At 36.1% G+C, this 21,296-nt stretch overlaps 1 protein-coding gene across 3 annotated transcripts in view; it reads right to left on the bottom strand.

Moving 5' to 3' along the window:
• The window catches only part of grid2 (glutamate receptor, ionotropic, delta 2), a 437,319-nt gene that overhangs the window by 142,009 nt on the left and 274,014 nt on the right, over positions 1–21,296 (bottom strand). For all 3 annotated transcript variants that reach the window (XR_008606581.1, XM_055039675.1, XM_055039674.1), the window contains exon 5: positions 8,950–9,003. Coding sequence is in view for 2 of the 3 variants with exons in the window: in XM_055039675.1 (XP_054895650.1) it covers positions 8,950–9,003 (54 nt within the window). In the remaining variant the exon portion in view is untranslated. The remainder of the gene's footprint in view (positions 1–8,949; positions 9,004–21,296) is intronic.

Raw genomic sequence — 21,296 nt, 5'->3', positions numbered from 1 at the left:
TGACAGAGACAAACTTCTTCAACATGCTCTTTAATGTCCTGTTGTATCGCTCCACCAACCCATCAGTCTGTGGGTGGTAGGGGGTGGTCCGAATACCCTTTATGCCCAACAACCTATAGACCTGCTTAAGATTGTTTGACAAAAAGTTAGTACCTTGATCAGTAAGTACTTCTGATGGAATACCCACCCTAGAAAACAACTGGAGTAAAGCATAGGCTATCTGTTTAGCAGTTATGTCCCTCAGAGGAAAAGCCTCTGGATACCGAGTGCTATAATCACATACAACCAGAATAAACAGATTTCCTGCTTGGGTCCGTTCAAGTGGCCCCACAATGTCCATACCTATCCTGCTGAAAGGAACATCCATAATGGGTTAAAGGCTGCAATGGATATTTTGAGACATTCTTGCCTCCCGACAGCTGACACACTGGACACGATTGGCAGAACTCTTTTACTTGATAATAAAGACCTGGCCAATAAAACCTGGCATAAATCCTGTCATAGGTCTTTTTAAAACCCAGATGTCCTGCCCAAGGAACACTATGACCCAAATTTAACACTTGTTCCCTTAGACTTTGTGGAACCACCAGCTTGTCAGAACCTGTCTTCCCCTTTGAAAGTAGAGCAACCCATCTCTAAGGATATAATCTCCCCCCTCAGGGTGTTTATCATCGGTGAAAGGAATTGCTTGATCAAAAAGACCCTTCAGTGATTCATCAGACTGTTGTAATGTCTTGAAGTCAACTTGTGAACCCAAAATGTCCCCGTCAAGATCTGGCAACCCCAATGAGGTTTGCCTAACCGTGCCTGCCATTTTATGAAGCCTCTTTGTTGTTTGCTTTTCCCCCTTTAACCACACTCTCAGAAGGAATATCAAAATTAAAGAAGGGCAGTTCTTTCATAGGGTTCAGCTCATCAGTAGTTTCAGAGTTGATTTGCTGGCCTGTTTCAACACCCTCCGGTGTAGCTGCAGATTCCTCCTCCCCAGCTAGTTTAGTTTGTGTTTGTGATCTGGTTACCACATACACCGGCTTACAGGCCTGAATCAGTTCTGGTAAAACTGGAATATCCTGACCCAAAATGACTTTGTAAGCAAGACCTTCCACTACACCAACACTTAAAAGATAAGTTTGGTTTGCCACTTCTAGAAAAACTACAGCAGTGGGGTAAGTTTTGTGATCTCCATGCACACAGGAAATATCAAGGCCAGGCCCCCCTAGATAGCATTGATTTTTCAGAATAGACGGGTGGACTAAGGTCTGTACACTTCCTGTATCTAAAAGAGCAATGGCTGGCTTTCCATTATTCTAACCTCCATGACTTGTTTCTTACCCTGAAATTGGTCTTCTACAAACCCTGGCCTCGGAACAGTGCAAAAATATGCTGATTTAGCTTTTATCAACGGGCAGTCAGGTTTATATGACCCTCTTGACCACAAAAATAGCAGACAATAGGTTTTGTTTCTGATTTGGGCTTAGATGAGAATGTTTTCCCCCTTTGTTTCGCTACAGCTGTCATCTGACTTGGACCACCACCCAAACCGAACCCCACAGACTTACCCTGCATTGAGCTGGTCTTATGCTGAAGGTTATATCGGAAGGTTTTTGGTCCCCGCCTTGCAGCTAGGAAGTTTTCAACAAGTTCTGCCGCTTCTTGTGCCGATGCAGGGTTCCTCTCTTTAACCCACACTTTCAGCTCTGGTGACAGAGAACTGTAGAACTGTTCCAGAATGAGGATCTCCCCTATCTCATCTTTTCTTCTCTTCTGAGGCTGCATCCACTTCAGGTAAAGGTCTTTCAAACGATTGTAAAACTCTCGAGGGGTTTCATTCACACGGACCTCAGGCTCTCTAAATCTTTGTCGATACACTTCTTCATTAATCTCATATTTAGTCAAGATGGCTGCTTTTACTTCGTCATAATCACAGGAATCCTCTACAGCCATGGCCACATATGCTGCTCGGGCCCTGCCGGTGAGATGAGGTACCAATCTTATTGCCCAGTCCCTCTCAGGCCACTGGTACGCCGTTGCCAACCTTTCAAAGGTTGTTAGGTATTGTTCAATGTCATCTCCCTCCTCAAACTTTGGAATATCAGATTGAGTCCATGCTTTTTGTACTGGCTCACCTCTAGATTGATGCCGGGGAGTTGGCTCCACATCTGCTTCTGAAGAGGGGCCTGATTGAGCCTCAGCTTCAGTTTCAGTTTTCTGCTGCTTCTCCAGCTCTTCTCTCAAATTGGTCATTTCATCCTGAATCTGGTGCCATCTCTTTCTTGCTTACATTCCCTCTTTGTCCCATCTATCAACAAAGTCACTCTGGAACTGGAGACATCTTTCCAGCATGGCAGCAATGTTGTTCATGTCCACAGATGTTTCATCACTGGAGTGCAAAGTTGACTGACCTGTAGCTCCCTCCTGCTCTGCCTCCTCCACCGGAGCGGCTTCTGCCACTTTGAGGCTTTTCGTCTGCTGCTTTGGACCCATGATTAGCTCTTTTCTGGACCTCAGCGTCGCATCCCACTCCTGACACCAAAATGTAGGGTTGCAATCGAAAAAAAATCAAACAAAGTCCAGAAGTTATAGAGCTCTTATTCGTTTTATCTTTTTTTCCCAAAACATTTCCATCCAGTTACATCATGACAGGTTCACACACAAGAGGGAGAGCCACTTCTGATCTAACACACCTGCCTTTTAAAGCATTGGCTCTTCCTTGACTAATTAAGGGGTGGAGTCAACACTTACAAGTGAAAAACAACATTTGTACTACACTATATTCCTAGAAAGAAATTTACATTTCAACTAACAATCTTCAAACTAAAACAAAAACAATCTGGGCCCCAAATTAAATCCAAAAACATCTCCCCTCTCTCTCAAACAATAGATTCTGAGGTTGATTGAAAACACCAGGTCCTTGTCAGCACTGCTCATGGGCGCGCTTCCATGGCAACACCTGACCAGGTGACCTCAAAGAGAAGAAAAATGATTAAAACAAAAACACCAAACAAAGCAAGTTGCTTCCTCCAAACAAAATACAGTTAATAAATAAATCGGAATATAGAAGCACAAAGACATCACCTTTTAGGGAGGGGTAAATCCCTCACAAACCCACTCAGTCATTTACTGGAAATCAATATTTCAGAAAATACCTTTATTCCTCTTGCTTTGAAAAAATAAGAGTGTATTTATTCTGTTTCAATAGCACTATTTTGATTTCAAGTTGGACAGAAACCAAATAAGATGTCACTCTACACAAAAATCTTTTGGGATATTATCTAAATACTGAAACTCTTGGTAAGCTATGACATTCATGATACACTGCAGCTCAAATATAAAGTAAAACATGAGCTATTTTTTTACATCAACTGGAAGTTTAAGGCTGCAAGCATTCCCAGAAACATCCAAATATGACCTCAATCTCCCTCATTCAACACCCAGAAGCCATTAAATTCTAGTCTTCAGTGTGAAGTTGAGTCAAAAGCAAAATTCTCACTTCATCTCGGCACCATTTCATGATTCTTCTACTTTTTCCAATGCTCTGTATCCTTTCAGCCAATCCCTCTGCCTTTTTGTCTGAGAGACACTAAACCCTTATTTTTCTACTCCATCGAGAAAAAGACTGATTCTGCTTATACCTCTGCCACCCACACAGTTTGCCACCTGGTTTTTGCCAGAACACACATTCTAAAATGTTTTATTTTTCTTGGAGAGGAAATCAGATATTTATAAAGCCATACAATGACGAAAGCAAAATTTTAATGGAGAACTGAGAACAGTGAAAGACAATGGAAGTGGAGAAGCAACTATTGAGACACATTGCTCATGCATCTTGGTAAACTATCAGAAAAAATAAAACCTAGCATGGCTGCAACAGGGCTAAGGACATAATGTCTACATCTCTTAATGGATTTGGTTGTTATTTTGCTTCATCTGAACAAACCATTAAGATTCTTAGAATACTACAATCTAATGCTCTGTGTTTGCATTATTGCAAAATTTTTAGTGCCATAGAATTTTCTTATGTCTAAATTATATGCATACCATAAAAATCCATCCATCTAAATCCATCTAATTTCAGAGGCTTTTAGAGTACATAAGTTTGTGGAAAGATAACCGACCAGATAACATCTACATTTATGAGTTTATGATGCTTGTTTTCACTTAAAACGTCTAATGGAAGCTGAATTACTTACGAAAAAGAAATGTTAAGAAAGTTTGCACAATAACAACAAAGATGATAATTGATTGAAGGACAGTTAAATTTGATGAAGAAATTTAGAATAATTTAGAAAAATTTAATTATCCTCCAAACTTAAGCAAATGACAGGAAGCAAGAGAAGCTGTAAGCATCTCTTATCATTTCTTGTCTTCCTAACTTCAAATCCTCTGATCCTCAGAGGAGAGAATGTGATGGGTGACGGAAGGATGATCAATTATAAGCTGTGAACTTCCCTTCAGTAGTGCTGGCTGACTGTTGGCTGTAGATAAAGCTGAGTTATGACAACCATAGAGTATCCTCTCATGCATAATAATCTATAGGGATTGAAAGCTCTTTTGCACATTAAAATATCCATTCTCCAAAGAAACAGTATTACATTGCACATTAGAATGTATTCTAAGTCCCCTGCTCTCATCAACAGTTGATCCATAGCATTTGGTACACTGTGCTTATAACTAAATCGTCGATACCATAGTTGAGGCCAGCTTATTAAGTTTTTATTAGTTTCTAAATAAAAAACTTTAGTGGAACATGTTTTAACATGTTCACAAACTTGCTCCTGCAGTGAAACGTTATGCTGTAATTTCTCAAGGCTATTATCTATTAGCTATAACATTTTATTTTTATGTAAACTAAAACATATAAAACTAACAAAACCAATAATGATAAAATTATCTGGCCTTACAAATTGTTTAATGGTAAGGATAATGTGATTTCTTTCAGTAAAGGATTTTCTAATAAATTCTAAGAATGAATCTTAGGTATGAATGTTAAGAATTTGAATTTGAAATGTATATCCTAAGGGTTGATTAGCCTAGCTAATCTTTTAGAAATCCTCCCTGTTTTTTTATTGACAGCCTACAACTTTTAGAAGACACAAACTACACATAATGGCTTTACAAAGTTACATTTCAGGAAAATGGGAATATTCTTTTGAAATTTCCAAAATGTCTTGATTATTTCCATATCTTATTTATTCACTTGAGACGACATGGAGCTGAGGCCACCAAAACAAGAGCCATGGTGCTGCTGGGCTGTATGGTGCACTTAAATAAATTTTTTTTTTTAAGTTGTCATAAACTGAATATATGAATACTTTTCAAACTTATTAGTAACTGTATTTTTTTTTTAGGTTTGGAAGATTAAGCTTAGAAATATAGGTAGTGTTTGTTATGGAATTCAAACCACAAATGATTTTCCTGCAAAAAACTCGTCAATTTCTTTGTTAGGTGCTTGATCTTGTAATCCAACAAAAGTTGAGAACAAAGACACTATGTCTTCAAAATGTAGAAAACATATTTCCTCTTTTGAGTGAGCAATAAAATTTTTATTCATATTAATATGACATTCCTTTCAAAAAGCAGGTAGAGGACAAATAAATATTCAATAAAAGAAGCCAGTCAGTGATACAAGTGGTTGTTTCCCCAATACTTTGTTCAGATGTTTGCCATATTCCTTAAAGTGCAGAGCCCAGGATTCTTCTTTTCTTCCCATCTCCCTCCCCTCTACAAGGATTAGCATTTCAAAAAACACAAAAATATTCTTAAAGGCTTCTCTGAAGTATTTAGAAGCAAATGGTGGCAGTATTGTTCCAGCCTTTCATCTGTCATGAATATGAAAAAGAAAAAAATCTAAACCTGCATATAACAGGGCTGACATTCGCATGGTTGACTATGGTTGCTCCTGCAGCATTAATGAATGTGATACATACAAACATTTGTTTCAAACAGAAATACTTGGCATAGCTGCGAAAGTAATAGGTCCACTGAGCCTTGTAGCATTTCAGAGAATCATGACAGGCTTTGACTTGGAAATGGAACACAGAGGAAGAAACTGAGACACACCAAAGAATACGAGTGGTGTTTCTTCTTTTGTACCAACTCAGGTTTCTACCATTTGTAGATGGACCACCTGTTACGTCCTGTCATTTCACTGTAATGCCCAAGGCTTTAAAGAAATAGTCCATTCCCAAGGAAAGCAATTAGAGATCTAAAAAGATGAAATACATATTTTCTTTTTTTGAAATGGCACTACTTATGAATTAAGATCAAACTTTTTTTATCTACTATAAACAAAATGTAGGACTTTTTAAGGTCATTTTTAAATTAATATGATTTTACAGCCACGAGTAAAGAATAATTGTTTCTGTCATGACAAAATTCCTTCTGATGAATTAATGATGATCAATGTAAATATGGATCAGAAAAAATTATCAGAAAGAAAAATGTCAACTCTAAAGTATGATAAAGCTCAACATAGTACAACATTACGTATTTAGAAGTGGTAAAAAATACTGAGAATTTTAAAATGCATGTCTGCTTTACTTTGTGAAAGAGATCGTGAAAGTAACAGTTTTACAATGATGTGAAACCTTGAAAGTTTCACATCATTAAAAACGAAAACTTAATGTACTGTTTTAGTCATAAAACAGGTGCGAAGAAAAATAGTAGTGAAATGGTAAATGGTATTCATAAAATATCATAATTTAAAGTTTTTCAGCAGCAAGAAGCTCTATGTTTATTGTCTTTTATTTACAGCCATTAAGAAGCTTCTTGCTGTCCCTTGTCAGATGGCAGCTTCTGCCACTGCTTCACTTCTTTGTGCTTAAGCTCTTTAAAGTTTGTAGGAGTCTTTTGTGCTTTTGGCAGCACTCTCCAAAGGTTTTCTGTGATTTAGGTCAGGGCTTATGCTGGCCAGTTTAAACTGTTCCTCTTTTACTTTCTCACTATTATTTTGTGCTGTTGGACTCGGGTTGCTGTGAAACTGTCAAACTGTCCTTCACTTTCTGATGCATTTTATTTTAAAATGCATAGAGATTTTTTAAAATGTTATCACCCTTAATCAAAAGTATGCAATATAGAAAACTTTAAAGACTTAAAAGAACATCACCCAAGAAAGAATGTGGCTTATCTTTGAAAGTTAAAGCTGAATTTAATCTAACCCCTCAAAGCCTACTCCCTCAAAAGTGGTTCTTTTCAAAGTCTTTGCTTTATTGGGTTCAGTAGGTTGCATACATTATGAGATGGGGTCTAAAATCTTCAGGTCACTCTGAAGAGTATTAGTTATCAACTAGTTTTTTACCCCACATGTCTTAACCTTCAGAATTCTGTCTTTAAATGTCTTTTAAGCCACATCTTTAAAACTATAACATCACATGATGTAACAATATTTCTTGATTTACTGTGTGTACTGCAAGATGGCTTGCGGCAAATCCTCATCAAAATATAACAAAATTTGGGTCAAACTTGTCTTTCCTTTACGAGGAGCATTGTGAAATGTTTCGACAGTTAACACACTAAAATGTATTCCTTGATTGTACTTTATGTCAGTGCTGCAGTTGGCTCAGTTGATAACATATTAAGAGACAGAAAAGGTGAATTAAGATCTATTGCACTTCGGTAAATTTATTAAAATTTCATTTGGCAGATTGCATTGAACTATAAGCCTGGCGGGCCAACAGGCTTTATTTGTGCCCCCACCAGTCTTAGCATTGCTTATTTCTGTAAGTTTTTTTATGTTAGCATTTTTTAAGACTTTATAGCTGGTGTTCAAATATTAATCTTCCAATATTCCAATAACACATAATTATCAAGTGATATTTTAAAATTTCCTGTAAACATTAAACATTTTTAACTAAAAACAAGGCAGGTTGCCGGATGAATGACTACCAAGTGCCCCGATAACTTTGTGCCATTTTGGAAATTATAAATCTGTTGAAACATATATTACATGTGGGTTTCCTCAAGGCTCCATTGTAATGCTGACTTTATTTAAAACATATGGTCATCCTTGTTTACATTATGGTGTATTACAAAATTACTCCACTTTCATATCCTTTAATTCCTTCTTTTCTCTTTTTTCTTTTCTAATTCTCTTCTCTCATCCTTTTTTGGCCCTAAACCCACCTGGATTGTTTATTGATAAAAGGTTGAATGTTAGTCTCATCTCAACAAAGCACAAAGTCCAAGTTAATCCCAGTACAGTGGAGCAAAGTCTGTATATTTACATTTTTAACGTCAGGATAGAAATAACCTTTTCCTGGCATCTCTCCCAATCAGCAGGTGGAATGTTCAAAGTGTTTAAGTGATGCTCATGAAACCTGGTGATCTGCAAATTACACTTTGTTGTAATTCACCTTTATTTTTATCTCCTCTACCCCCTGCTTAGTGTGTGTGTGATGGGAAGATAAATACGGATTAATGACCAACCAAGTGGCAAGGGGCAAAACGTGTCATGTCGTGTTTATACCGCAGGGAAGCAGAATGCCAAAGATTGCTAATTGGAACAAAGTTGCTATGTAGTTTGGAAAACCATTGAATTTGATGTTATGTTCCAGGATTGGGAAAGTATGAAAAAAGCCTTTTAGCAGCAGAAAAAATGTTATCTTCCCTGTGTCCTACTTTCATTCCTTCATTTATTCCCTATGTACCTGTCACTGTCCTTCCTTCATTCATTTATCCTTGTATACCCTTGTGCCCTTCCTTATTTCAGTTACTTTTTATTGTGTGTTGTCAATTCATTTTCCTTCCAACATTAACTTGTTTTGTAAAGCGCTTTGATTTTGCTCGAGTATGAATAGTGCAACGTAAAAAAAAAACCCAAAAAACATCTGTCTATTTTAAGTTAACATCTAAAACCAGAAAGACAAGTAATAAATATTTCAATTAGAACTGGAACAGTGAGGAGAACCATATGCACAAGCAACACCATTACAGTCTTTCAATGACCCTCACCTCATTAATCAGGATCCAATGACAATCAAAGGCAACCAGGTTGGTCTCCACCACCTGCAAAAGAAAACAATCGTCACATACAGCACTGTAAGAAAGAAATCAAAGTAGAAGATGTGAACACCATATAATTTGGTTTTTGTATGATTCTTTCTTTTTTTGGGGGGGTGAGGAGGGGTGGGTGGATTATATGATTGACTGCATCTTCAAGCTCTAAATCAGAGATATGTCTTCCTGGCCTACATAACTGGGGAAAAAAAGGTATCAAAGTTGCTCAAGGTATCAATCAAAGCAGCAAAGCTTTTTTAAAAACATGCAAATACCCAAAAGCCTGCTTATATATCTGCTAGTAGCAAACCCAAAACACACATGCCTGCATTTTAAAATTAAGATGTTCAGAGTTTACAAATATTTGACAAACTTCAATGGCTGCAGTCATTATTTTCTCTCTCTTCCAAAAGCAACTTCTGAAATACATTTTGTGGAACAAACAATGCAAAGAAACATCATGCTTTCCACTCAACAAATACAAAAACTATTTACATAAATTTTTTATTGTCCAACTTAAAAATTTACACATGTCAACTCGTAGCCAACACCTAAGCAATTACTTAACTGTAATAGCATGGACATTTTGGATTTTTACATATCCGCCTACTTAAAGAATTTCCTGTACTTTTTAGAATAATTAAAATCTGCTATTGAACAACCTCGTTCATGAAACCTTCAGTATTGAGCAGGAAACTTCACACTCACTAATTTTCTAACTATGTAACTTTGTTTTCAGTCCCCATCTGTCCTATCCACTCAGCACAATGTTTGCTCACTTATCCTGCCTCACCTCGACTCTCATCCCATCACTTTTAACTGTCTGAATGCTCAGGGGCTTCTTCTTCATTTGCAACCTGCTTAAGCAACCCTACCACCACCCCTAGCACACACTCATATATCATTACCTATAATTGCCTAGGGTGACTATAGAACACAGTGCCATAAAACACTGCTTCGACATGAACAAAAGCAACTGCTAAAGCGGTGGCAGAACATGGTTAACAGTGAATTAAGCCTTCATTCTATCTTCATAAAACTTTTTCACTACAACATTGTGGGTTACCATAAAACATTTGATTTACTGACAACGTGGCTGCAACAGTGACATCAATTCTCTCAGGACAAACAATGACAGAGATGTCTCCATGTCTAATCTGGTAAGATTTCTATTTCCATTTACATATGTTAACCGACTCTTTGGGTAGCATAAATATTATGTGTTTTTACTCTCTCAATCTCTTGGCAAAAAGACAGTGATTCCCAAAAAAGGCTAAATGCAAATTCAAACCATGCTTTCTTCCCCAGGCAATGTTTGCATCAGCTATACAGATAGATTCACTCACTGGCCACATTATTAGGCACCCTTGTGCAACTGATCGGTTATATAATTAATAAATAACACGGTAACAAGTCAATGAATTTAAAAGCAAAACATTATTGTGATAATGGTTTCCACTGGAGGAATGAAGATTGACAGTGTCATGGCTACTAGTGTCTAACTGAATTGTCTATTTCCTAAACTATACGCTTAGCAGGATTTCCACACACATGCACACACATTTCCTTGTTTATGATTTTGGGAAGTGGTACAAAATGAGAAAATATACAATGAGAATCAGAACTGTGAATGATGTCACATATTGAGATCAGAAGTAAAGGGAGACTGAAGTGATAGAAAGGCAATAGTAAGCAAAATAAGTCCTTCTTGCAACTAAGGTATGAATACCATCTTTGAACTGACCATTTGTCGAACTTTGAAGCAAATTGATTATTGTAGCAAAAGACTAAAGAATACTTCTGTAGGCTAAAAACTAGTAATGCTACATTTTATCCCATTTACCAAAAGTTTAGAATGACTAAATTGATAGATGTTTCCTGGTTTGATGAATCTCAATCTTAGCACCATGTTACAAATGTCAAATTGTCTTAAACTTGTCTGAAAAACAAAAGTTTACTGTGGTTCATTGTTCTCTCTTTGTCACTTGATCTCACTCCAATAGAGTGATGGATAGAAATATTTACATCATGGATGTGTAGCTGACAAAATATCATCTGTGTAATGATGTAATAATAAAATATTTCACTAAAGTTTGCAACGCTTCCCTGAATCAATATCACATATAATTCTAACAGATTTAACAGCAAAAGGGAGCTCAACCCAGTATGAGCAAGGGGTACTGAATAAAGTAGCCAGTGAATACATGCAGCAGACATCAATGATGAAACAAGTTGTGGGAAATTGAGATGATTTCCAAGAATCACATTTAATTTAAAAAAACATGACAGCTTGTAGCAAATGTATACAGAATAAAAAATATCAGTCATAAATCCACATAACACTGCAGTGTGTGTGGATCAGTTTCACTCTCTGACAAAATATTAAGAAGAGCATCAGATATGGAAGTAGAAGCATTGTAGAGTGATTAGTAGGAAAAATATAAGCATTCGGAATATGGCTAGTTAATTTTCTAAGACAAATGTTATTTCAGGGTGAGATTAAAATGGCAAAATGGCTCAAAATGGCAAAATGTGATATTACTAAACTAAGAATCATAATAAAGAACCCTCTTAACAAAGCCTACAAATTTTCCTTACAAGCAGATGTGTTAGTGCCTGTTTTCCTCATCCAAAAATTTACTATGTTTACAAGTGAATAGAGGGTAAAAGCACAAATTCAAATTTTGTACATGTCAACATGCTATAGTTTCAGCATCATTAAATGTATAGAAACAATATATTTTTCTTCAAACAAATTAGAGCAATGGTGTCTTCATTGTAGTGGCACTTATAATTGTGAATAAATTATGTCTTCTAAATTTGATGCAACAGAACTGAAGCACAACAGAACCCTACTTAATATTACATGAATGAAACATTCACCCCGATAATCCTTAAATGTTATTTCCACAAAGGACTTGCAGGGCAAAAGGTTGAAATAATGTAAACATCATCATGCTTCTGTTTCTTGTTTGTATAGAACCACTGCTTGGAGTAAATCATTCAACATTTTATATTACATCCAGCTACTGCCATCCATCTGAACAGATGTTTTTAAGCTCATTAGTGAAAAGCCAGTAGACATGTCTCTCCAGAGGTTCCAGCTATTCAATACAGTATTTCTGCTTCACCCTTGCATTTCTTCATATCTATACACAGAGCTTCACAACTCAATGGCAATACAGCAGATAGGCAAGAGACACCTGTACATGCCTCACCTCAGGTCAAAAACGAAACTCCTGTGACATCTCTGACCAGTACTGCAGAATATTTTTTTCTACAAATCTTATTCTATAAAGTTAGAAGATAGAATAAAAATAAACTTTGTGGGATAGGACAGATCCAATCATCCAGTGTCAATAAAGTAAGCCTCAAAGTCTTAAAAAGCCACATTGAATTCTGACCACTTGCAATGGCACTGACACCAGTCTTGTATGAGTTCTACTGAGAGACCTGCAGTGACCTTCATCCACCTGTCACTCCAGGAGAAGTTCAACAAAGACAATAGTTGTTTCTTCCAATCCACTACTTTCTGCTTGTGAGAGCATAAATGTTTGATGCTCTCACAAGTCTAATAGGTAGAAATATATGACCAATGTGGAAACATCATGCTAAGGAGAAGTTGTTCAGAAAAACAGACACTGTACCTTGTCCTCCCCTGTAGATGAAAGAGGTTCTCAAAGAAAGGTTGAATTCGGACATTCTCATCCATGTTTACATCTTTTGGTCATGATCCACATTTTATGACCCTAGGTGGGTATTAGAAGAGTAAACTAATTGAAAGCTTTGCTTGTTGTCTCCGCTCTATGTTCACCACAACGGTTCGCCCAAGTTATTGTAGATAAAGCCTTAATGTGTTGTTTTTTCCCCATCTCCCACTCCATCCTATCATCATTCACCAATAAGACCTTTAAATACATAAACTCATTCGTTTCTGTGAAAAGCAAAAGATGAGACGCTTAAGATCCTAAACCAGATCCTTTGAGATTCTGTCCATGAACGTCACATGGATAAAATGGGCAGAATTTTTTAAGGTTTCTTAAAAACCTCAAAAATTAGTCAAACATTTTTTCCTATGTACAATCAACATTACTAACCTTAACAGACCAACCACCATACACAATATAACATCTGATTTATTGGAGAGTATTTTTTTATGTATGAATATTAAATCAACAATGTAATAGAGACAGAATAATGGTAAACAAATGTGTTTATCAAATTTAAACAGAAAAGTAGAAAGTACTGTTAAAATTCTGCTTGTAAACTTTAGAACACAAAGTGGGTGGTAACAATAAATTACTTTCTCTGCTTTGAAAAGTATTAAAAATTAGTTGTGTAATGTAATTTCATGCTCTATTTGTGACCAAATCATGCAAACAGTCTTCAACCCACCCTCCAAACTACGCACATTGAGTCACTGTACATAAACATGCAAGAACAAACAGTAAGAGCACAAAGTTTTACAAAGAAAATGTCAACATGTGTGCGCACATATTAATTTTTAAAGCTGCAGCGCCTAAAGTCCAGCTGTTCCATTATTTTGTCAGGATTTAGACATATTTTTCAGCGTGATTCACAACATAAAATACTGTGCATCTACATGGCTTAACAAAAACTGCTTTCTGATCACTATAATTAATGTTTCTGTGTCTGCCTGTAAGGGTGCAAGCACACAGCGTCTGTGTCTCTTCATGGGGGTGTGTAATTACTGTTATCACAAATCTTCCATTCCACCTGAATAAAGAAAGTTGAAAGACAAAAATACATCCAAGTACTGGGAGGAATGTGGGCCTGTTACAAAGAGAGAGCAAAAGACAGCTGGAGAAGAAGTGCTAATTTATACTTTTTACACTTATATATTTGTGACATTCTTCTGCTTGTGGTTGAATGGATTTCAAATACAGATACAAGTATGAACATAACAAATCATAGTTTATTGAACTATGCAGTAACTATGTAGTTCATAGGGGGTTCAGGTGCCTGTCTCCAGCAGTCCCTGGACAATAGCCCAACGTACCCCCTTGGCAGGTTGCCAGTTTATCGCAAGGCAACATAGAAACACACAGGACGAACAATCATGCTTATACATGCGCACACACACACACACTCAGTTGAACTAACAGTTCAACAGTTGGTCTGTTGGAGGAAGCAGGAATTCCCGTAGAGAAACCATGTCTGCACAGAGAGAGCATGCAAACTCTATGCAGAACAACTCCAGGCCAAGATTTTAACCAAATTTCTACCCAAAATAAAAAAAAAGGAAAATCCATGTTAATCAACTGTAACAGTACAAACCAACATTTAAGATATTGTATGAGTAACACCAGATTATTAAAAATTATATTCACAATTGATTAAAAATTACCTTTGTGATCAAGTTGATTTAATTGGACATTATTATCTTGCTGCTATCTGCCTGTTTTGGGGCACTAACTTTGTGGTTAAGAGCACAGAGACTTGCCCTATATTCATTGAAAGCTGTACATGTGACACTTACTAGCTCCATAACTAAATAACCAAGAATAAAAAAAAAATCATAGTAGCTCAGATGACATTAAGCATACATTTATTTCTTTTTCAACTTTAATTCATAATTAAAGTACATTTAAAAGTTGATGTTGTATGCTCCTGGCTCTTTACTTTAGTTTTCAGCCCACCCGTTTTCAAATTTGTATTTTTGATCATCCTGTAATTTGTGCAAACAAATTAAATTAAATTAAATATACTTTTCTCTGTTTTGTTAGATGTGGGGATTATGGACATGAACAAACAACAAGATTCATACTAAGAAATCTAACAAACCTATTCACGAAATGTAAGGGTGACAGTAAAGACTGCTGCATTGTAATGAAATTGTATTTCTTCTAATCAGGTACTAAATCTTAAAAATTTGCACATTGATAAATAAGAAGACAATTCATTTTAGCATAATAATGTCATTAAACCTAAACTATAAAACTGAAGCATTGGCAGTGGAACTTTTGTAATTTATTAATCAAACTCAATCAATAAAGACAAAGGACATATTTTTTGTGGGTAATCCACCTGCTTGACATTAACTGGAGGGGGGCTATTAAATTTGACTCATCTTTTTCTGCTTTGATTTGTTTGATTATTTTTTGTCAAAACACCCTGACGTGCAACTTTTTTATATACTGAATGTTACTCAAAGTGCTGAATGAGAAGACCTTCCAGAGTCTGGAAATGCAGAAGGAAAGCAGGTAAATCCCACCCTTTATGCAGCATGCTTATATCAACATGAGGAGAAAATACTGACAAATGGCAGGGGGAGTGCAGAGCAATGGATAATGTGCCTGGCAGGGTTCCACAGTTGCACCGCCTGCAATTTTCCTTTATAAGAGGCTGGTGAAGTTGATCAAGTCTTTTCTAGTCAAAGAGAACAATTCCAAGTGAAGTCATATGCCATTGTTGTGACAGTTCAACTCAAGTTCAAAATCTTCTATGAAATTATCTCATCTATTCTAGAACCACTGAAATTTGTGACATGAGTTTGCGTATGTCTTATGACACGTCCGGTAATTGTATGTAATGATGGACAAGGCTTGTAAAGGTCCAAAACTCTCTTCCTAAAAACTTGCCTTATTTTCTTTTGATTGTTGCATTTTCACATTCAAACTCTCTAAAATGTTTACAAAATATATATATATATATATATATATATATATATATATATATATATATATATATATATATATATATATAACAAACTAAGCAAACATAAAACCAACCTGAGGTCAATTTAATTGAGCTCAAGTTACATCTTTGAAATAAGAATTTCTATCTAAAATAACGTCATCGGTTTGCCTTCTCTTAAGTAGGTACAACTTCATAGCTTGCCGGCCAGAATGTTCAAGCAAGAAAATCTATTGCATAGAAATGTTTACACTCAAACCCTTTTATGTTTTTTTTCCCCTCCCTGGTTTTACATTATAGTGTTCCAACAAGTGAATGTGATCTGTATTCTGCTCATTGGGAGGGTAGAGCACATAACAAGCGAGACAGGTGAACACACAAATTGCATCCAAGTTCTTGAGCAGATATTTGGAGACTTAAATGTATGTACACTGGTTGTAGTTTTACTGGTGCAAACTTATATGCAAAATGTCTGTCAGTTTATCAGATGAAAGCAATGGTATTACTTTCATCACTGAGGAGGAGGAAGAGACAAGCAGCAGGTAAAAGGGTGTGAGTTTATGAAATCCTTGGATCTACAGGAGTTTTGAGTACATTTAAATAGCTAACTTTTATTTGCTTTCAGATCTGCCTCAGACTAATTAGGGAACCATTTGGCTACTGTCTGTTGACATGTTGGAAAGCATTTCAAGAAAAGATTTGTTAAAAAAAAAAGGTTGAGAACAAGGAGTGACTGGGTCTAAAACTATGAATGTTCACAAACAGAAACACAAATATACGTGCCTGTGTATGTTTCTCTCTTATTAAACATATCAAAGTGTGAGTATGTAGTATTGTATCCAAGTTTAAATTTATTTAACTTCAGTACAATACACAAAGACTGACTGCACACACCTGGACTTGATGTAGAAGTGGGTCTATGTCATTGCTTTGAAGGTTACAAATGAGTTCATGGTCTTTTCACCAAAGTTTTGTGTCAAGTTCCATGTCTATGCCTCCAATTTCTAAGCTGATATCAAATTTAAACAAAACATCAAATCAAGACCTATGTACTAAACATTAAAGTATATATTAAACAAGTCATTTGACAAAACATGTTATTTGTTCACAAAGTAATGATGAAAACGAGTTGAATTCTTGATTAACTATTACTTTCAATGAAATTACATTAAATGGATTTTCCAAACCAATGGAATTTCCAACCATATAAGTTTTCCGAACTTATATTTTTCTATTGCTAGAAAGATATAAGCAGGCTAATCCATCACAAGAAACAGTAACTGCAGTCCTGTACAATGGTAATTTCCTACAAAAACAGTACAAATGTGTTTTTCTTATTAAATCTAGACCATTACCAGATTTCTGAAATAGCTATCAAATTATGCATACAGCAGTAAATGTAACTGAGTTTCTACTGATAACACAGGAGAAGTTACAACATTATTGAGTACCAGAAATGTAATAGTCTGACTCTACATACAAATACTGTGTTTTAGCACAGAGCAACAGCACTGAGAATGGAATCACACTGAATAATCGGATGAAATCATTCACTTTGAATGTGAACTTCACTGCTGCAATAGTGTGTACAAAGGTGTAAATTATAAGTGAGAGCATACAACGCTTTGTGTTACTTCAGTCTGACTCCAGATCAAGTTCTGACTTGACTCCACACTTCTGATTTATGGCAAAAAGAGTCTCCTCTAGCCTGAGATGACCCTAACTGCTACATTTCAGCAAGCTTCTTCTGCTGCTGCTGCCATATTCTGGCTTTATTTATGCTTGATTGTATCTGTATTTGTGAGCACACCACCACTGGATGACATAAATTATTTTCTCTACAGTTTAATCTAACTCTATACTCCTCTCAAGAGGAACTGTGTGCTTATATAATTTATGACTGCAAAAAGATGGACAAGCACACTCATCTTTAAACAGAACTCCGTGGCAGACATCCCTTCACCACATGGACTGTCAAAACTGCTCATCTAAAGCCTTTTGTTTGCTTTTCTATTGTCCTATCAAGTAAATAGGGCCATTCTAAACAAATCAAGTAATCTATTGATTATTCTTAGGATTAATCGAGTAAAAAAAAAGTTTACAAAATGAAATACTGCTAAATCTGGCATAACACCGGTATTATTATCACATATCAATATCAGTCCAGTTTTTTTCATTTTTGACCATCACTAAGTCACTTTTGTGTAGTCTAGAAAACTAACCTGTGATAATGATAGCTCACTTTCGATGTTAACCTGAAGAAAACTTATAAAAAGATCTGAAATTCTATTCAATTTAATAATAAAGATGTAAGCTCACAAATATGCTTATAAAATGTCTATGTTTCAGTTTTTAGTGTATGTATTTATCTTCAGTTAGTTTAATAGATGAACTCTCACCTTGCCCCATACCTGTAAAGCTTTGGGTTTGAAAATACGGGAAATGTCACCTGTAGCGGAGGGGATTTGTGGGGGGCAGGCGAGCGAACGGACATAAGAGGGGATGGAGGGGAGGAAATAGACCAGGGGACAGACAAACTTAAGTCCAGGGAAACCGGTAGACCAGGGGACGAAAGTAAGAACGGGGGAGAGTAATATGGGATAAGTAAATGAATTGACACATGATTTATGTCATATTTTAGCTCTAAAATGCATGAACAATAATGTTTTAGCAAATACCTCGCAATTAACGAGTGCAATATGAGTCTGGAACTGGAGAAACGTTGTGGCGAAATGGAGTTCAATGTAATCAAATTGAATGCACTGGACCATACCGTGAGTCACATGAGTATCAAAGGTCTGTGTAATTCTTTCCAACAGCTAATGACTGTAAATTACTACCAATGCAACGTTTAATTAGTTTGATGCAGTCATGGTCACACACCAACGATTTACAAAGTCTGGTAAGGTTGTGCTTTTATTCCTACATTTAAAGAGTTAGAGGGGAAAAAAGGATGCAATGTACAAAGAACTATAAATTTAGTATACTTAGTCATATGTGTTTTTCTGTTTGCTTCAAAAAATATTCAAGAATAGTGTTACTTTCACCTCCATTCTTCTACACACAAAAAGACCAACAGTGAGCTGTCACAGTCAACAAATGCCACAAAAATCTTGTCATGACAAGGTCTTGCCCTGCTCACTAACCAATCCAGCAAAACATCAGTATTATTGATCAATCCCATTCTTTCTGATGAAAATGTAAAAAAAGAGGACAGCAGACTTTTTTTTTTTTGTACTTTTTCTCTTACTCAGCAGACATTTTATATGAGCTGGTCTCTACTTCTTTTATTCTATCTGAAAAGATCTTTCATAACAGCGATCTTTCATTTCATATGCTGATATGGCAAAGGGTAAGAGCACCAACATGCTATACATTTATCATACTGAAAATGAGGGGGAATGTGTGTGCTGGCAGGAGCATACTAGACCCAAGCACACATTGGCCTTTCAGTTTATTGATCTGACCACAGCTCCAAGCACTACGAAATCCACAGAGACGATGTATAACCCACCCAGCGCACAGCAACCTCCAGCAAATATGACAATATTCAACTTGACATTTAGATGTGGATGAATCAATGGCTGAAACGAATAGAATCAGCTGTCTTCGTGGTCCAAAGTGCACAGTGGTGTGTACACAAGTGTGAATGGGTAGGCTGACGTGAAAGTTCTTGCTGGTCTTGTGTTCTTAATTTATTTACTAGCTGCTTTTCAAGAACTACAGTGGGATTTTACCGTTGATATTATATGTGCCATAGCTTATAAGTATTCATAAAAGTAAGGGGGTCTAATTAAAGTTCTAAGATCTGGCTTCATTTTAGAGAAAATGACCAAAAATGCAATGGATGACTGAATAATCTGTGTCAAATGTAATACTGTTGACCCTGCAAGCAACAACGTACTGTTGACAACAATGGTCAAGAAGTCTTTAATTTGAAAAAAAAAATTGCATACATATTTATTTTCTTTATAAGAATTGTGTATAACTGTATGTTTAAAAGTGCATGCTCGTTGTATTGCATGCTATGGAGGAGAGGTCTTCAACTCCAGGCTCCTGTTATAGAGCTTTATTCTATATCTTAAACACTGAAAGGAATTTATTAACTTCAAATCCAATTTTCAATTATTACCACTGTAACTACTCCAACTCACCCTATGATTGAGGTCAGTAAGATAGGCAGTATTGGGAATTTTACAGTCCATAACAGGACACCCATTTAAGAAGCTGAAATGTTGTCCATTGTTGCCAATTCCTTTTTATAGAAAAAGGAATGTAAATTTGGCTCACTTTTTCCATTTTGGCAGTTTATTAGGTCCTTGGCATTCTATACTGTTTACTACTGATTTCTTCTCTATTTTATTGTTCCTTCTGCTTGACTCAGCACAATGGGGAGCAGAACTTTCTCCCACTAACCTCCAAACTCTGGAATTGTCTCCCTCTGGACATTTCCAACACCGATACTCTACCTATATTCATGTTTAAGATTGCTTGTACAATGTAATTGCCTATTGTTCTTGGATTGTTCATGTTTACTGCTTCTTGTTATGTTGCTTGATCATGGAGTGCTATGAGAAGCACTTCTAAGTAAAATGTGAAATTGCCATTAATATAATGCTATTTTAAAATAGAACCCACCATTATGCAATACACTAAGTTGGATAATATAATTAATAATGTAAAATACATAAACCCTCATTCTGAGGGTTTTTTACTACATTTCTTTCTTGTAATTCTTTTTGTGTGCAACAATGAAATATTTCCTCATTAAACAGCATTCTAGCATCAGTTTTCTCATCCAATACTGTACCACACACAATCACACACACAAAAACATATTGTACTATTAATTTAATTAAGCATAAATACTCAAGCTAAGTCAGGTTGTTAATTTAATTTTCTGTCTTGTTAGTGTTCTATATCAACATGTCAAAATACATAAGACAAGAGTGGCATTGGCTGTTTTTTATTATTACACAACATTAGGCTTAATTCTTGCTTATGTTGGTAGAATTTTTTTAAATTTTCCAGGACATATGCCTTAGGGATTGTTAAAAGTCCAATCAGGGAGAATCCAAGTCATCCCATCATTAACATGTACACTCAGTGCACAAGAGGTCATGGTGTGACATTTTCTTGCACAGTGTGTATTAATGAATGGTGATGTGAAATCTCATAACATGTAATGAAGTTGTAACCAGTGGGGGCATAAAAAGAGGTCATAGTAGAGCCAGAGCCTAATGGCTGGTGTTTGAGCGAGTAAGCCATGAAAGGAATAACCAGCTGTATATGGAGGAGAGCAGCAGCTGTTATGGCCCTCAATTACACATCCGATTTGGCCTCCAGAGGTTGAAGCATATGCTGCAACCTCTGGTTTTTAGTTTTCCGCCAGAAGAGCTGACCTTACACTGCACTCGAGTTTTAGTTTTATGCTAAGTGTAGCTTGACGTCATAGAAGTAATTTAGACAAATTTTAATCATGTTTTCCTTTTTTTCATGATGTTGAGTTAACAAAAAACTTGATCCAAATGTTTTAAAATCATCAAAAAGGGCTATAAAATACTGAATGATAATTCTCTCAGCTTCAAATCTCCTGGTAAATGACTGTTCTATTAAAATTTAAATGCAACTTGCTGCAAAACCAA

The sequence above is a fragment of the Poeciliopsis prolifica genome, unplaced genomic scaffold (genome assembly GCF_027474105.1).
Source record: "Poeciliopsis prolifica strain line A6 unplaced genomic scaffold, Auburn_PproV2 SCAFFOLD014, whole genome shotgun sequence".
NCBI lineage: Eukaryota > Metazoa > Chordata > Actinopteri > Cyprinodontiformes > Poeciliidae > Poeciliopsis > Poeciliopsis prolifica.
This window is presented reverse-complemented; position numbering and strand designations above follow the sequence as displayed.